We start from the raw sequence: 17,291 nt of genomic DNA, 5'->3' as shown, positions 1-17,291 counted from the left end.
ACTTATGCCAAATTCTGTCTTATTCAAGCATGCATAGGTGAATTAGTGGGAAAATATCCATTGTCTTAAGAGGTGTACTTATCAATCAAATTTTTACTTTTTATTTTTAATAGTTACCTATAAAACACGTAACAGTTATGCTGTCAATCCATCATGTACTATTAATAATTACAATAGTTTAATTCAAAAGAAAACCTTCACAGTTAAAACTTTATCTTCCTAGAAAGAGTAACCATTTTAAAATGCAGATTTATATGCATATTTTTGTTGCAGAAAACCTGTGCTGTTTTACAGATGTCTGTCCAGAGTAGGGGGGCCGGCAGGGGACACGTAGTTGCTGTTCTTGGCCTGTATGGCGGCCCCCTCCATCTCTGAGGTTTCTGTGATTTGCTGAGATGTACACAATGCCCTGACAGTGCTCACTGCTCATTGATTAGGGTTCCAGAGAGGGAGACTTTTCCCCTTTGCAACCCTGAAAGCCCCCACTGAGAGAGCTTTTGGGGTATAAAGGGCTATTCCTGATTCTTGAAAAAAAAAACAAACACCAAAACCATTACAAAGGAACTGGTATGAATATGGGAGGGACTGTGTCTGGGCAGGGAGAAGGGGTCTGCAGTCCCATGTACCCCGAGACTGAACTTTACCTGGGAGTCGATGACAAATATCAGCGCTCCTGTTCCCCGGAAGATCATCTCATAGTCAAAGGTAGGGTCAAAAAAGTCAATCTGTCCTGGGAAGTCCCAAATCTGAAAATTAACAAAGGAGCTATTGGAAACGTCTTCCCGGCAGATCTTGTTTGTGCTCTCCAAGAACAGTGTTTCGTTGGGAGACATTTTGTGAAAAACAACTTTCTGAATAGATGACTTGCCACTTCTCCTCAGGCCCATGAGCAGGATTCTGGGCTTCACCTCAGTGCTGAAGGGATCGCTGAAGTCCAGAACTAGAGAAACCACAAAACAAGAATGAGGGTGAGTTGCTTTCACAGTGGTTAATTAGAGGAGTTTCACTTCCACCTCAGATGTGATTTATGATTCACAGACACTGCCACTCTTCCAGATACAGAGACTGCTAACTACCTCACGCCACTCACTCAGGGGCCTTTTGGTAAGTGCACAATACTGAAAAATGCTGTCTCGCTACCTGTCACACCATTCCAGAGGGCAGAAAAACCTGTACAACTCCGTATCACAAGCAGCACATCTGGCGTGTGAAAAGTAGAGCTTTCCTGGAGCAGAGTGTGAGGGGAAGAAATCCAGTCTTAGCATTCCAAAGCAATGTCTTCTTTGTCTAGATCATCAGATTCTCTATGCCCTACAGAGATGCTTCTTCATTTGAGTTATGCCTCAAACGAACAATTTTGGACTTCATCAAAATTTAAAACATTGGCACTTCAAAGGACACTATAAAGAAAGTGATGACAAGCCACAGAATGGGAGAAAACTTATGCAAATCACATATATGGAAAGGGACTAATATCCAGAATATATAAAGAACTCTTACAATTCAATAATAAAAACAACCTAACAACAACAACAACAAAAACGGGCAAAAGATCTAAAGAGACATTTCTCCAAAGATACAAAAATGGCCAATAAGCACATGCAACAATGCTCTGCATCATTAGCCATCCAAAAAATACTAGTCAAAAACCACAACAGAATGCCACTTCACACACACTGGGATGGTTATAATAAAAAAGACAAACAATAACAAGTGTTGGTGAGGCTATGGAGTAATTAGAACCTGCATCCACTACTGGTGAGAACGTAAAATAATGTGCTTTCAACAGTCTGGCAGTTTCTCAGAAGGTTAAACACTGAGTCACCATATGGCCCAGCAATTCCACTGCTAGGAATATATTCAAAGAAATGAAAATACACGTCCAATGCACATGAATTTCTTTTTAGTTTCCTTCTGACAAACCCTCTTACACTTTTCTCAGGCCCTGGTCCCAATCTAATTCAATAGTGACTGGAAAGTAATTCTTTTTTCCCTTATTGCAACTAATAAATTTTTCCTATCAGGTATTAATATGAATTTCATTCCTATATATAACATTTTGATGTTTGAAATTGCAGTAGGTTTTGGTAAACACACAATTTCAAGTAAAACAATAACTGAATAAAGAAAAAGTAAGCAGGTTTGGGGCACCTGGGTGGCTCAGTGGGTTAAAGCCTCTGCCTTCAGCTCAGGTCATGATCTCAGGGTCCTGGGATGGAGCCCCCCATTGGGCTCTCTGCTCAGCAGGGAGCCTGCTTCCTCCTCTCTCTCTGCCTGCCTCTCTGCCTACTTGTGATCCCTGCCAAATAAATACATAAATAAAACTTTTAAAAAAGAGAGAGAGAGAGAAAAAAAAAAAAGAAAAAGTAAGCAGGTTCAGATGTGCACTGTTGCTATCCTACTATAAGCAACATTTTACTCCCGCCCTACCCACACACTCTTTTCCGGTTCAACTTAACCCAATTCAACAATCTGCTGATGATATACTAGAAGCAATAATGCTTCTTTAGAAAAAACGCACCCAAACAAGTCACCAGCTGCTGCTTCTTCATCAGTCATTATATGCTACTCACTCACAGTATTGTCATTACAAGTCAATCCTAGCAAAAGCAGAACATAAATTAAAAAAGAAAACAGGGCTTCCAGTTTTAAAATTTTCAGACTGGTAACATGTCACAACCTTCCCTCCCACAGCGAATCCCTAAAAGTTAACAGAAAAGGTATAAACCGTAAATAAATAGATGAACAAATAAACATAAATATCTGAGCTTAAAACAAAAGAACCACCACCTCTCAAAGTTGCCAGATCACAGAGAAAACCCTAAGAGACACAAAGGTCAGATTGAAGAGGGAACCTGCAGCCCGTGACGAGGAATGGTAGGGTTCTGCTGCAGAAGGTAGAACTGGTAGAAGCCCAAACAGGGAGGGACATGAAGACAACAAACAGGGTTGTTATTTGGAGAATCATAATGAGAAAAGCCAACAGATAAACTCTGTGCACTACTGCCACCCACCCACCCAGTACATATTTCAGGTTAGAGCAGTGACTATAGGAGTTTGGGTATGAGGGGGAAGGCAGTGCTCCAGGGGCTCAGAATGCCCAGCAGGAACAGGGAGCACCCACACTACCATGCTCCAAGTGTGCTGCCCTTCCTTAACTTTCACTACAGTTCATGGAGTTCAACAGGGGGAAGCAGTACTATCTTCCCTCCAGACATTTCCTCAAAAGTCTAATATCCATGTACCCGAACATACATCTGAAGAAGCAGAGTTCATAAGGAGTTAGAGTAAACTTCCAAGTTAAGTATAATTAAAATATTCACAGGGGGCACCTGGGTGGCTCAGTCACTAAGCGTGACCTGCCTTTGGCTCAGGTCATGGTCCCAGGGTCCTGGGATCGAGCCCCACATCAGGCTCTCTGTTCAGCAAGGAGTCTGCTTCCCCCTCTCTCTCTGCCTACTTGTGATCTCTCTCTGTCAAATAAATAAATAAAATCTTTAAAAAAAAAATAAAGACAAAAATGTGGCAACTCATTTAAAAAATAAAATAACATAAAATAACATAAAATATTCAGAGAAAATGTGATAACCATAAAACAAGAACAGACAGTTTCAGAATAAGAGCAACCATGAAAAAATGGCCTTAAAGATCTTAGAAATAAAAATATAATTGTGTGTGTGTGGGTTACATATATGGATTTAAAAACAGAATAAAGACAGATAAAGAAGGCAATAGTGAACTGGAACATCAAATCCTCTCAGAATGTAATCCAAAGGGATACACTGCTGGAAAGTATGAGATAAAGGTTAAAGCGACATCAGGAATAACTATCTCAAACCAGCAGAAAATATAAATACTTGTGAAAGTACATTAGAAAGGGGTCCAGAAGGGTGCACAGCAAACAAAGAACGCATGGGTGAAAGATTTGGGGGAATCACCAAAGGGATTTTGGCTTTAATTTTTTTTTAAGTTTTTTTTTTTTTTTTAGTAATTTTTATACCCAACGTGGGGCTCAAACTCATAACTCCCAGATCAAGAGACACATGCTGCTTTGACTGAGCCAGCCAGGGACCCCCGTGGCTTTAATTTTAAAAAGAAAACATATATATATATATATACACACACACATATATGTGTATACACACACACACACACACACACATATATATTTGTGTGGTTATACACACACACACATTTAAAATTAGTTTTAGAAAAATGTTTAATGTATAGGGAGTCATAGCAAACACAGAAGTATTTCAAAACATTAAATACTCTTTAAATTGTGATTTCAACTCCACATTTGCTCATTGAGCAGTTGTTGCAAGGTTTCTATTTTTTTCAATACAATAATTATACTGATTACTATACTCAAAGTAGCCAATCGGTAAGGTTGGTCGGACAAGAAGATATGCAAAACATGGTTCCTATCTTGGAGAAACTTAAAATCCAGTCTAGATAATGTGGTATGGGCACAGAGATAGACAAATAGATCATGCGAATAGAATAAGGAGTCACATGTGCAAGGACAACTGAGATTTGACAAAGATGAAAAGCCAACTCCATGGAGAAAGGATAGTCATTTTTACCAAATGGTGCTAAAACAAGTGGATATCCATATGCAAAAAAAAAAAAAAAAAAAAATTCAAACCACATCTTATACCAAATACAAAAATTAACTTAAAAATAGATCATAGACCTAATTTAAGGCCTAAAACTATGCAAATTCTAGGAGAAAATATTTATGACCTTGGGTTAGGCAAAGATCTCTTAACTATAACACCCTCCCCCCAATCTGACAAATTGGACTTTATTAAAATAAAAACTTCTGCTCTTCAAATGACACCATTAAAATAATAAAAAGGGCAAGCTATAGATCAAAAGAAAATATTTGCAAATCATAGATCTGATAAAGGATTTGTGGAATATGTAAGGAACTCTAAAAACTCATTAATTAGAAAACAAAATTCAATTTTTGGAAAGGTGGGAGAGAAAAGATTTGAACAGACAATTCACCAAGAAGAATTATGGAAGGTAAATTCACACATGAAAAGATGCTCAGCCCATCATCAGTCATCAAGGAAATGTAAATCAAAACCACAATGAGGTATTATTGCGTACGCAGTTAAGATGGCTAAAATTAAGAACATAGTAACAAGTATTGATGAGGACGTGGAGTTACTAGAACTCTCATACTGCTTGTGGAAAAGTAGAATGGTATAGCCATTTTAGAAAACAGTTTCACGGTTTCTTAAGAAGTTAAACATGTAGGGATGCCTGGGTGGCTCAGTCAGTTAAGCAGCTGCCTTCAGCTCGGGTCATGATCCTGCATCCTACGATCAAGTCCAAGATCGGGCTCCTTGCTTGGCAGGGAACCCGCTTCTCTCTCTGCCTCTGCCTGCCACTCTGCCTGCCTGTGCTCTGTCTCTGTCTCTCTCTCTCTCTCGACAAATAAATAAATACAATCTTAAAAAAAAAAGTTAAACATGTATTATATTATCCCAGCCATTCTGCAGCCATATATTTACCTAAAATAAATGAAAGTGTATGTCCGTACAAAGGCTCATAGCAATTTTATTTGTAATAGTCGAAGACTGTTAACAACCCAAATGTCCAGGGCGCCTGGGTGGCTCAGTCGTTAAGCATCTGCCTTTGGCTCAGGTCATGATCTCAGGGTCCTGGGATCGAGCCCTGCATTGGGCTCCCTGCTCCCCAGAAGGCCTGCTTCTTCCTCCCCGAGCTCCCCTGCTTGTATTCCCTCTCTTGCTGTCTCTCTGTCAAATAAATAAATAAAATCTTAAAAAAGAAAGAAAGAAACCCAAATGTCCATCAGCAGGTGAATGGATAAATAAATTACGGTGCATCTCAGCAATAAAAATAAACTATTGACACATATAACATGGGTGAGTATCAAAATAATTACGCTGAGTGAAAGATGCCAGCTGAGAAAGACATACTCTGTGATTCAATTTACATAAAGTTCTAAAAACCGTAGATTCATCTATAGTGACAAGTAGCAGATCAGTGGTTGCCTGGGAAATGGCAAGAGGTAGTGAGAAGGCGTCAGAGGGAGCGACCTTGATGGTGTATAAGAAAACTTTTAGGGGTAATGTGTATGTTCTTGCCTATGGTGATGGTTTCACAGGTGTACGCATATGTCAAAACTTATCAAATAAGTGTACTTAATTTTACGTTAACTATACCTCAGTACAGCTTGAAAAAAAAAAAAAAGATTTATTTAGTTAGGTACACAGAGAGCATGCAAGAGGGGGGAGGAGCAGAAGGAAAGGGATAGAAATCCTCAAGCAGACCCCACTGAGCCTGGAGCCTGACACAGGGCTTGATCCCAGGACCCTGAGATCGGACCTGAACCAAAACCAAGAGTTGATGGCTTAACTGACTGAGCCATCCAGGAGCCCCCTCAATACAGCACTTTAAAAAAAAATGTATTCACGGGGCACCTGGGTGGCTCAGTGTGTTAAAGCCTCTGCCTTCGGCTCAGGTCATGATCCCAGGGTCCTGGGATCGAGCCCCGAATCGGGCTCTCTGCTCAGCAGGGAGCCTGCTTCCCCTCTCTCTCTGCCTGCCTCTCTGCCTACTTGTGATCTGTCTGTCAAATAAATAAATAAAATCTTTTTAAAAATAAATAAATAAATAAAATAAAAATAAAAAATAAAAAAAATGTATTCTCAGGGCACCTGGTGGCTCAGTCGGTTAAGCATCTGCCTTCTGTTCAGGTCATGATCCCAGGGTTCTGGGATCGAGCCCCACATTGGGCTCCCTGTCCAACAGGGAGTCTGCTTCTCTCTCTCCCTCTGCCTGCCACTCCCCCGCTTGTGCTCTCTCCCCTCTTTCTCTCTGTCAAATAAATAAATAAAATCTTTAAACCAAAAATTTAAAGTAAATAAAAATAAAAAAGAGTACCTGACATAAAAGATTTGTAAATGTATTCTCAAGGACAAAAATGGAAACATCAAAAGCTATAGTTGTTCTATTATTGCCTCACAAACAACTAGTGTTAGATCAATGCCAAGTGTAGGAGAAATGCCTATGGGGAGTGGGAAGGAACTCAGTGCATTATAAGGGTTATGAGTGCAGACAAAGCAATGCAGGATTTGGATGGGGTTGATGGGGGTGGTGGAAGGAGGCTCTTTGAGAAGAGCAGAGCTCAAAGCTTAGGCAAAGGCACCATGCCTTTCCTTGAACAGGAAAACATGCATGCAAACTCAACAACCACATACGAAGGTACCTTCCATATGTCAAGTCCTGTACTAGACACTCACCACACTTCACCCCATTCAACTCTTTCAGGAATACATAATGTTATCTCCATTTCACAGGTAAAGAAATTACAGGCTCAGGAAGGTCAACATTCAAAGTGAGGGCTGGCCCATCCCAAAGTCTATGCCTTCTGTTTCTGCTGTGCAACACTCCATCCAATCAAAGGAAGCAAAAGTCTACTTTAAATGATATATAAGCACAAAAATATTTAAGTGTTTACACATGTTTTTACTTCTTACTACTGGATATCAGTGTAGATTTTAACTTCCCTTCATCAGGGTCTGCAAAAGTGTCGACATGGTATGGCCACGCATGCTGGTGCCTCGGAGGGTGGACCCCCTCCTCCTCCTGGGAGAGTGGGAGGTGATGGAAGGTCACCGTGTAGAGAGAGGAGGTAGAGTATGTGCTGGTTTACATACACAGACTGGCTGGGAATTGAGAAGCTCGTGCCGCTACAATGTACACACAGAGTTGGAAGTGTTTACCTTCTCCCTGCCAAGTTCAAGCATTGGCCACCAACAGTAAAGTGCTGGGCAATGAGGGCCCAGATCGGCGAGGGTACCATCAACTCCGTGGAGACCCCTCAGACCCAGTAAGATGCATTTTACATTTAGCTGGTATGGACACATGCCAGGTACCTTGCTAGACATTTCTGCAAACTTGGACCCCCTCCTCCTCCCCGCACACCCCTCATCCCCCCTGCAATGAGGAGGTACAAGTCTGTTTTGCACCTGAGCAATCTGGGGGAAGGAACATGCCCAAGGTCACAGGGCTAGTATGTGGTAGAGTCCTCACCTAGAGTCTTAGCCAACAATTAGATGGCATTCAACAAAAACTGCAACACAGAAAACACAAGAGATAGGAAATACCAGAGAACGCCATGCATAGTAAGAGTACATACTGCTAGCGAAACTCTTTTAGATTTACTGAGGCATATGTGATCCTGGTTCACAACATAAGTGTATTTGGTGCGTGACCCACAGTCAAAAAAACTTTGTTGACCACTGCTATGGACCAGTTTCTTGTATCACAGAGGACTGCTCACAAAAATCCCTCCTTTGGGGCCCCTGGCTAGCTCAGTCAGTAGAGCATGTGAGTCTTGATCTTGGGGTCATGAGTTCGAGCCCCATGGTGGGTGTAGAGATTACTTTAGAAAATAAATAAAATAAAGGAAAAATTGATTTGCCCTTGCTTTCAAGCATGACAGGCCTTAGGGTCTGATATAGATCATGTATATTTAAAAAAAAAATCTCGGGGCACCTGTGTGGCTCAGTGGGTTATAGCCTCTGCCTTCGGCTCGGGTCATGATCCCAGGGTCCTGGGATCGAGCCCCGCATCGGTCTCTCTACTGCTGCCTGCCTCTCTGCCTACTTGTGATCTCTGTCTGTGAAATAAATAAATAAATAATCTTTAAAAAAAAAAAAAAAAATCTCTCCTCTTATCACCTCCCACCTCCCCTTAAGTATCTCTGCTTCTGAAACCCTGTGGGGTTTCCCAAAGGCTCTCACCCACCCTGGGAGTGATAGCAGGGAACACACATCAGGAAATGCAGCATCCAGCTAGCCTCCTGGCCACCTGGCTCTCCCCACTAAACTTTCCCTGTGCATCACCGCTCACTCAAGAATATCCTGAGAGGGTGCCTGGGTGGCTCAGTGGGTTAAGCCTCTGCCTTCGGCTCAGGTCATAATCCCTGGGTCCTGGGATCGAGTCCCACATCGGGCTCTCTGCTCAGCGGGAAGCCTGCTTCCTTGTGATCTCTCAGTCAAATAAATGAACAAAACCTTTAAAAAAAAAAAAAAAAGAATATCCTGAGAAAGGTGAAAGGAAGAGAATGAAGGATGAGCGCTACAAGCTAAGGGCTAACACTTTTAGATCACAAAGGAACTACAGGATTTGGGCCTGGAGATGGAATCCCGGGGAAGGCCCTTTAAAAGTGTCAGCGGGAGTGGAAGAAGTTGCTGGGAGAGGTGAAATTTACCAGAGGGCCGTTTGTTCAGTTTCATAAAGGTGCCCTGATCCTCTGCCAAGTGTTACAGGGGGCTGAGACACAGGCTGCAGACACAAAGAAAGATTCATTCCTTAGTGATTAGAGGAGAAAACAGACAAAAAAACCCCTGACAATTACAGCGCACTGTTACAGAGGTGTTCACAGGCTCAGAGAGAGGACTCCCTGGAGAAAAAGCTGAGTCTTAAAGAAAAGGAGGTAGAAAGAGATGAATGAAGGAAAGGGTGTGCCAGAAAGAGATTCTGGCTTTCCGGGAGTTTAAGGACGTAGTTTAAAGACAAGAAAAGGCTGCACACTGTCTAGTGACTTCCTTCCCACAGCATTTAGAATAAAATCCAAACACCTTCTTTCTGCAAAGGCCCTACATGGGCCACCCTCTCATCCTGTGCCCTGTTCATCCTCCCTACTAGTTCCCTATCCTGTAACCACACTGGCCTTCTGGTTTCTCAGCCTGGACATCCAACTCCCTCCACCTGAAAGGCCTCCCCTAGCTTTCTTCCCACTCACCCCAGCAGCAAGTTTACTTCCTCTCAGCTGAATCAGACCCCATCACTTCCTGACAACCCTGTGTCTTTTTTTTTTTTTTAGGATTTATTTATTTGACAGAGAAGAAACACAAGCAGGGGGAATGGGAGAGGGAGAAGCAGGCTTCCTGCCCAGCAGGGAGCCTGATGAGGGATCCCAGGACCCTGGGATCATACCTGAGACAAAGGCAGGTGCTTAAAGACTGAGCCACCCAGGCGCCCCAACCCTGTGTCTTAATAGTACTTATCACTGGGAGCACCTGGGTGGCTCAGTTGGTTAAGCCACCAACTCTTGATTTTGGCTCAGGTCATGGTCTCAGGGTCATGAGACTTGAGCACAACATCTGGGCTCCTCGGTGACTGGGCAATGTGCTTAAGATTCTCTCCCTCTGCCCTTCCTCCTGCCCACTCTCCCTCTCTCCCTCATATAAATAAATCTTTTTTTTTAACATTTTATTTATTTATTTGACAGAGAGAGAGAGAGAGATCACAAGTAGGCAGAGAGGCAGGCAGAGAAAAAGGGGGAAGCAGGCTCCTAGAGATCCAGATGTGGGGCTCAATCCCAGGACCCTGAGATCATGACCTGAGCCGAAGGCAGAGGCTTAACCCACTGAGCCACCCAGGCACCCCTCATATAAATAAATCTTAAAGAAAAAATACTTATCACTATACAAAACTATCTTTTTACTTTATACATTTGTCTTCTTGTCTGTTTACTTGTTTATTGTCTGTACCACATATACCCAGGCAAATTACAAAGAATGTGGCATGAGTCCAGTAAATATCTTTGAATAGCTTTGTCGATAGAGAAGTCTGTTAGCTCCCAGCAAACAAAAACTGCAACAAAGAAAACAGAAGAGACTGGGAAATACCAGAGTACATCATGTATAATAGGAGTATATACTGCTAGCGAAACTCTTCCAAGTCTACTTACACATATGTGATACTGGTTCACAATATAAACACATTTTTTATTGTGGACCATGGTCAAAAATATTTTGTCAACCACTACTAGACTCTGCTACCTCATGAATGAGATGCTGGGAAGTCTGGATTTTGCTTTGAAAGCCATGAGGGAATCACTAAGGATTTTAAGGGGAGACTAACATGATCAGATTTACACTTCAAGAGGTTCACTCCAGAAACAGACCCCCTAGAGGGGGGTCAGTGGGGAGATAGTGAAGGGGTCTAGAATAAGTCACTGTGTCATAAAAATTATACTGAGCTAAAGATACTGAAGTCCCTGAAATCCCTTATTTCCCTAAAGCAGAGCCTCCCAAAAGAACTCAATTGCCATAAATCTCCTTCTTAGAAGCAACTCTCATCTTCTCTTGGGTGAAGATTGAGATTGATACAGAAGAGAAGTTGGCACCACACCCAAACAGACGTGGTCCCCAAACTCTCCTATCTCCCAGCTGTTCTCCTGTGGGCCCATTTATCTTTCCAAAAAAGTCATTTGTTTTTCCATAAATGCCCTTTCCCCAACTCCCTTCCAAGAAGTCACTCATTCTCCCAGAACTGGCCCCTACCCCTCCTTATCCTCTGTTAAGATAGTAATAAAGCCAGAAATCTAAGCACCTCTTTTTTTTTTTTAAGTTTATTTATTTGAGTAAGTTCTACTCCCAGAATGAGATCAAGAGTCACATGCTCTCCCAACTGAGCCAGCCAGACACCCCTCTAAACACCTAAATTGCACTTTCTGGGAACTCTCATGCATTAGTACATAATTAAATCTGGTTTTCTCTTGTTAATCTACCTTTTGTCAGTTTAATTTGCAGGCTCTCAATTCAGAACTTAAGAGAATAGAGGGAGGGACGCCTGGGTGGCTCAGTGGGTTAAAGCCTCTGCCTTCAGCTCAGGTCATGATCCCAGGGTCCTGGGATCGAGCCCCGCATCGGGCTCTCTGCTCTGTGGAGAGCCTGCTTCCTCCTCTCTCTCTGCCTGCCTCCCTGCCTACTTGTGATCTCTCTCTCTGTCAAATAAATAAATAAAATCTTTAAAAAAAAAAAAAAAAAAAAAAGAGAATAGAGGGAAAGTTTTTCCTCTCCTCACAGCAGTTAGGTTATTCTAGAACACAAATGAGAAATGAAAGAACTAAGGCACACACAGTGGAAATGGTAAGAAGGAACAGATCTGTGAGAAGTTCAAACTGACTCAATAGTATTGAGCGATCCCCTGGACACATATGACAAGCTGGCAGACCAAGCTAACGAGGGCTCATTCACAAAGAGGGTAAAGGGAAAGAGGCTGAACGGGTATTTAAAGTTGTGGGTTCTGGGGTGCCTGTCTGCCTGCAGCTCAGGCCAGAAAAGGATCCGGGGCCTGGGGAGAATAGTAACAAGAGGTCACTGGCAGGTCTGAAGTGGGAATGAAGGTCGCTGAGGCCATCCGTGCCTCAATTGCTGGTTTTCCCCCTAATCTCATTGCCTGGGGGTGAAGGAATTTGTGAGAGGTTTTAGCCTTGGCCACCATGAACCGGGTCAAACCAGCCCGCTCCAGCCTCTTACCACCCAGCAGTTCTCACTCACTAACCACCTGCATAGCAGAGGGTCACCTCTAATCCTCAAGGCGCTAACCTGTATCCTTTCCAGATGTAAAAACTGAGGCCTCCGTGCTTACTGCAATAAATACTCAATAGATGTTTGTTGGCTGGGATAACTGCATGAAAGTGACTAAGCAGAATTGGAAGCTAAATTAACTGAAGCTTTAAAAAGAAACTTCCTATCGGACATTGGCCCAGATCAGCACTTGTATCAAGAGTAGGAGCTTTCTGCCTAGGTAGTTTATCTACTGTGGTGAGGGACACTGAACATACCTTACCTATCTTGCACTTTACTTGTGAGCTCCCCAATTTTCCAAATACCCTGGCTTTGTAACCAGACCACTGGAAATCCCAGGGAGACTCAACCATCCAAGGAACAGCATTATGGGCAGGGGCCATGGAACCGGACCTGCAAACTAATTACTTCATCAGTAACTGGCAGATCCCTGTCAAAAACCAACAGGCCTTATAAATACACAAGGAAAGGAAAGACACATCAGTGCCTTGAGTATGTGGCTGCCTGGGGGCCACACCTGGCTGGTCTGTGGGTTGGGAATGTTCACAGCAAAGAAGGAACCAGAGATCAGGAAAATGGGAACTCAAGGCCTGACACCGTTCTAACAGGGTTAGCCTTACCTTCTTAAGCTCACGTGGTCTCTCAGGGGAGAAGGAGACATCATAGGACACACACTTCATAAATTCTGAAATATTATATAATTGAGAATTATTCTAATTAAGGAATGTTTGCCAAGAGCTGACACCTTGGAGCGGGTCCAAAATGGGAAAATGAAACAGAGATTTATTGAAAAATTAGGAAAACACAGTGGCAAAGTGATGGCAAGTGGAATGGTTTAAATAGTACTGGGATAGTAAGAAACTGGGGTTCAAGTCCCAGTTCTGCCACGTACCAGCTGTGTGACCCCACACAAGCCCCCTGGCCCATGAGGCCTTAACCTATCAGTCTGTGTATACATGTGCACCCACTCTTCTTTCTTTTTTTTACCCCAGCCCAAGCCTAGGTGATGAGAGGGCCTTTTGTGGAATGTGGCTGCCTTGAGAAGCTCACACGGCCTTAACGGAAAGCTGGAATTTCTTTGCTATTAGTATTCTGTGGGGTCATCCAAGGCTTAAGCTTCTATTTACTTATGCTTTTAGGACGAGGCCTTTGGTTTGTTTCTCTTTGCAACATTATCTGCGAACCTTTAGGAACTACTTATACATTCAAGACTCAGGAGCTCGGGGTGACTGGCTGGCTCCGTGAACTATGCCACTCTTGATCTCAGGGTCATGAGTTCAAGTCCCACACTGGGTGTAGGACTATTTAATTTAAAAAAATTAAAAAAAAGGCCCAGGAGCTCAGGGAGAAATTCCATCCTACTGAGAATTAAATATATGCATAATGTCATTAATAAGAGAATATGCAGGGGCGCCTGGGTGGCTCAGTGGGTTAAAGCCTCTGCCTTCGACTCAGGTCATGATCCCAGGGTCCTGGGATGAAGCCCAGCATCAGGCTCTCTGCTTGGCAGAGAGCCTTCCTCCTCCTCTTTCTCTGCCTGCTTGTGATCTCTGTCAAATAAACAAATAAAATCTTTAAAAAAAAAGAGAGAGAGAGAGAGTATGCAAAAATCATAAAGATTCACCGCGCATTTGATCAACTACTTAGTAAGAAGAATTAAATGTAAACAGAACATATATTTTCAAAGGCATGAAAGTTTCTGAAGGTGGTTTTTATTTATATGTGAAGACCAGATCTTTCTCTATGAAATTCTTTCACATCACAGTTGCAGGTCACTAAAGAAAAATCCCATATATGAATATTTCCTTAACATATATATTCAGTAAACTTTCTAATGTGTTCTAATTTACTAATGCTCCTACAAGAAGGGGAAAACATTCTTGTGAACTTCTCTTTTTTAATTCTCTGAGAATGGTCCAGGTTGGTTATCTGTGGTCCTCCACCCTATGCCCTGAGAAACTGAGCTGGAGTCTCCCCCACAAAGGTCCTCAAGAGGAGAAAGTCCCCAGCATCCTGCACGACTTAGGCCGGGAGTAAAAAGCCCATTTGTCTTGAGTGTCACAGCAGAATCAGGGAAAGCCACCGTTACAAGACATCCTGAAAGCTTTCACTGAAGAGGAAGAACAAAAAAGGTTAAAAAAAAAAAAAAGTAAGGATGAATAAAGGAGGCAAAGAAAGTGAGAAAAATGAGCAGGAAAGATTGATGTGATATGAAGTGAAATTGTGTCACCAACAAGAGCTATGGGGTCAGGGGATGGATTGAAGCAGAGGGTAAACAGAGGGACACACAGTCAACTGGGGACTGACAAAGACATCCCTTATCCCGAACTCTAGAACTTAGTTTCCGCTTTCTTCTTCCCCATCAGACTACCTTATGTCTGTTCTGATACGAAAATAGGAGAGATTTCTTTTTTTTTTTTTTTTTTTTTAATATTATTTGCTTTTTTTTTTTTTTTTTAAAGATTTTATTTATTTATTTGTCAGAGAGAGAGAGCGTGAGCACAGGCAGACAGAGTGGCAGGCAGAGACAGAGAGAGAAGCAGGCTCCCTGCTGAGCAAGGAGCCCGATGTGGGACTCGATCCCAGGACACTGGGATCATGACCTCAGCTGAAGACAGCCGCTTAACCAACTGAGCCACCGAGGCATCCCAGGAGAGATTTCTGATAGAAGTAGAGAATCAAGGTTCTGTAATACCCTGAATCACTGAAACATGTTTACAAAACATCCAATATAAAAACATGCTTTCAGGGAGCTTGGGTGGTACAGTCGGTTGAGCATCCAACCCCTTGTTTCAGCTTAGGCTGTTATCTCAGAGTCATGAGATTAAGCCCTGTTTCTGGCTCCATGCAGAGGCAGCTTAAGACCCTCTCTCCTTCTCCCTCTGCCCCTTCCCCCTCACTCACATACACCTGTGCCATATGTATTTAAACAAACACTGTGCCTAAGGTATGACTTTGGTCACATCGTTTTTTACTGTTCTGTATTTAATCTATTTAAACTCTTCTGTATCTCTGTATTTCCAGACCCGAGGGAAACTCAAGAGATTAGGCAGAGTCAGGGCTGTAACCAAGCCAACTCTTCTTGGACAAGGCAGAATTACAAGGAAATGGATTTACATATCCATGAATTTGACCTTCTCCTAAACCTTACTCAGGTCTAACTCGTATTGTGGCTGCAGAAAAGTCCTAGCACTTCAGAGCCACAGCGTCACTATCAGAAGAACAATTACCTATCTCTACTTACTCCCAAGGAACAAAGAGAGGATGAATTCACCAATAATTTTTAAATTACTTTAAGGAAGAAAAAAAAGCTGACACTCATGATTAATAGTTGCACACCAGTGGTTTCACTACTTTTGTACCCATCAGGGAACTATTACCTGCTGACCGCTGATTTTTCGTTTCTCCAGTAACCACCTGAACTGTCACTTCTTCAGACCCTAAGAGAGTTCACAGGCTGCTGTGGAAACAAGACCGCACCTTGGCTGGACTGTGGATGAGCAGCTGTCTTAGCCAAGTTTTCCCTAAAAATTGAGAAGGACTTTGGGAAAAAACAATTTCACTTTCTGATCAAATATGATCTTTTATTTTTTTAATTAAAAGATTTTATTTGAGGGGCGCCTGGTTGGCTCAGGTCATGGTGCCACGGTCCTGGGATCAAGCCCTGCATCGGGCTCTATCTATGCTGAGCAGGGAGCCTGCTTCCTCCTCTCTCTCTGCCTGCCTCTCTTCCTACTTGTGATCTCTCTCTCTCTGTCAAATAAATAAATAAAATCTTAAAAAAAAAAAAAAGATTTTATTTGAGTGAGAGAGAAAGATAGCATGTGCACAAGTGGGTTGGGGGCAGAGGGAGCAGCAGACTCCCCACCAAGCAGGGAGCCTACAGGACTCTATCCCAGGACCCCGAGAACATGACCTGAGCCAAAGGTAAACACTTAACTGACTGAGCCACCCAGGTGCCCCATATGATTTTTTTTTTAATATTTCATTTATTTATTTGACAGAGAGAGATCACAAGTGGGCAGAGGCGGGCAGAGAGAGACGGGGGAGGCAGGCTTCCTGCTGAGCAGGGAGCCCAATGTGAGACTTGATCCCAGGACCCTGAGATCACGACCTGAGCCAAAGGCAGAGGCTTAACCCACTCAGCCACCCAGGCACCCCCCCATATGATCTTTTAATTGCTTTCTTGTTACTGCAATTTTTTTAAAGACTTTATTTATTTATTTGACAGACAGAGATCACAAGTAGGCAGAGAGGCAGGCAGAGAAAGAAGGGGGAGGTGGACTCCCTGGTGGGACTGGATCCCAGGACCCTGAGATCATGACCTGGGCTGAAGGCAGAGGCTTAACCCACTGGGTCACCCAAGCGCCCCTTGTTTCTGCAATTTTTAAAGCACAGCAATTTACTAAAGATTTAAACTCCATGTGTCTAAAAACAATCACTGTATTTGCTGCAACTGTTTTTAATGGCTTATTTATTGCCTCCACTCTCTGGAGTTTTAACTGGAGTGAGGTTGAGGGTGACACCTCACCTTATCTCTGATTAACCACCTTCCAAGGGGGGTTGAGAGGTGCCCAAATCTGTCCTTAACAGAACCAACTTGCCGAAGAGCACCCCAGCTATTCATGAATAAAAGTTGGAGGGGCGCCTGGGTGGCTCAGTGGGTTGAAGCCTCTGCCTTCAGCTCAGGTTATGGTCCCAGGGTCCTGGGATCGAGCCCCACATCAGGCTCTCTGCACAGCGGGGAGCCTGCTTCTCTTCCTCTCTCTGCCTGCCTCTCTGCCTACTTGTAATCTCTGTCTGTCAAATAAATAAATAAAATCTTTAAAAAAAAAAAAAGTTGGAGCGCAAGCCAGAGAAGTGCAATTTAAGTTTCACTTTAGCTGCATTAAGTTTTCAAATTTTGCACACTGTGGTAAAATTTAC

At 42.8% G+C, this 17,291-nt stretch overlaps 1 protein-coding gene across 1 annotated transcript in view; it reads right to left on the bottom strand.

The window, feature by feature from the left end:
• Positions 1-17,291, bottom strand: part of RRAGD (Ras related GTP binding D) — a 41,704-nt gene that overhangs the window by 20,791 nt on the left and 3,622 nt on the right. The window contains exon 2 of the mRNA XM_080805230.1: positions 645-940. Coding sequence (XP_080661356.1) covers positions 645-940 — 296 coding nt within the window. The remainder of the gene's footprint in view (positions 1-644; positions 941-17,291) is intronic.

Source organism: Martes martes (genome assembly GCF_963455335.1).
Source record: "Martes martes genome assembly, chromosome: 6".
NCBI lineage: Eukaryota > Metazoa > Chordata > Mammalia > Carnivora > Mustelidae > Martes > Martes martes.
This window is presented reverse-complemented; position numbering and strand designations above follow the sequence as displayed.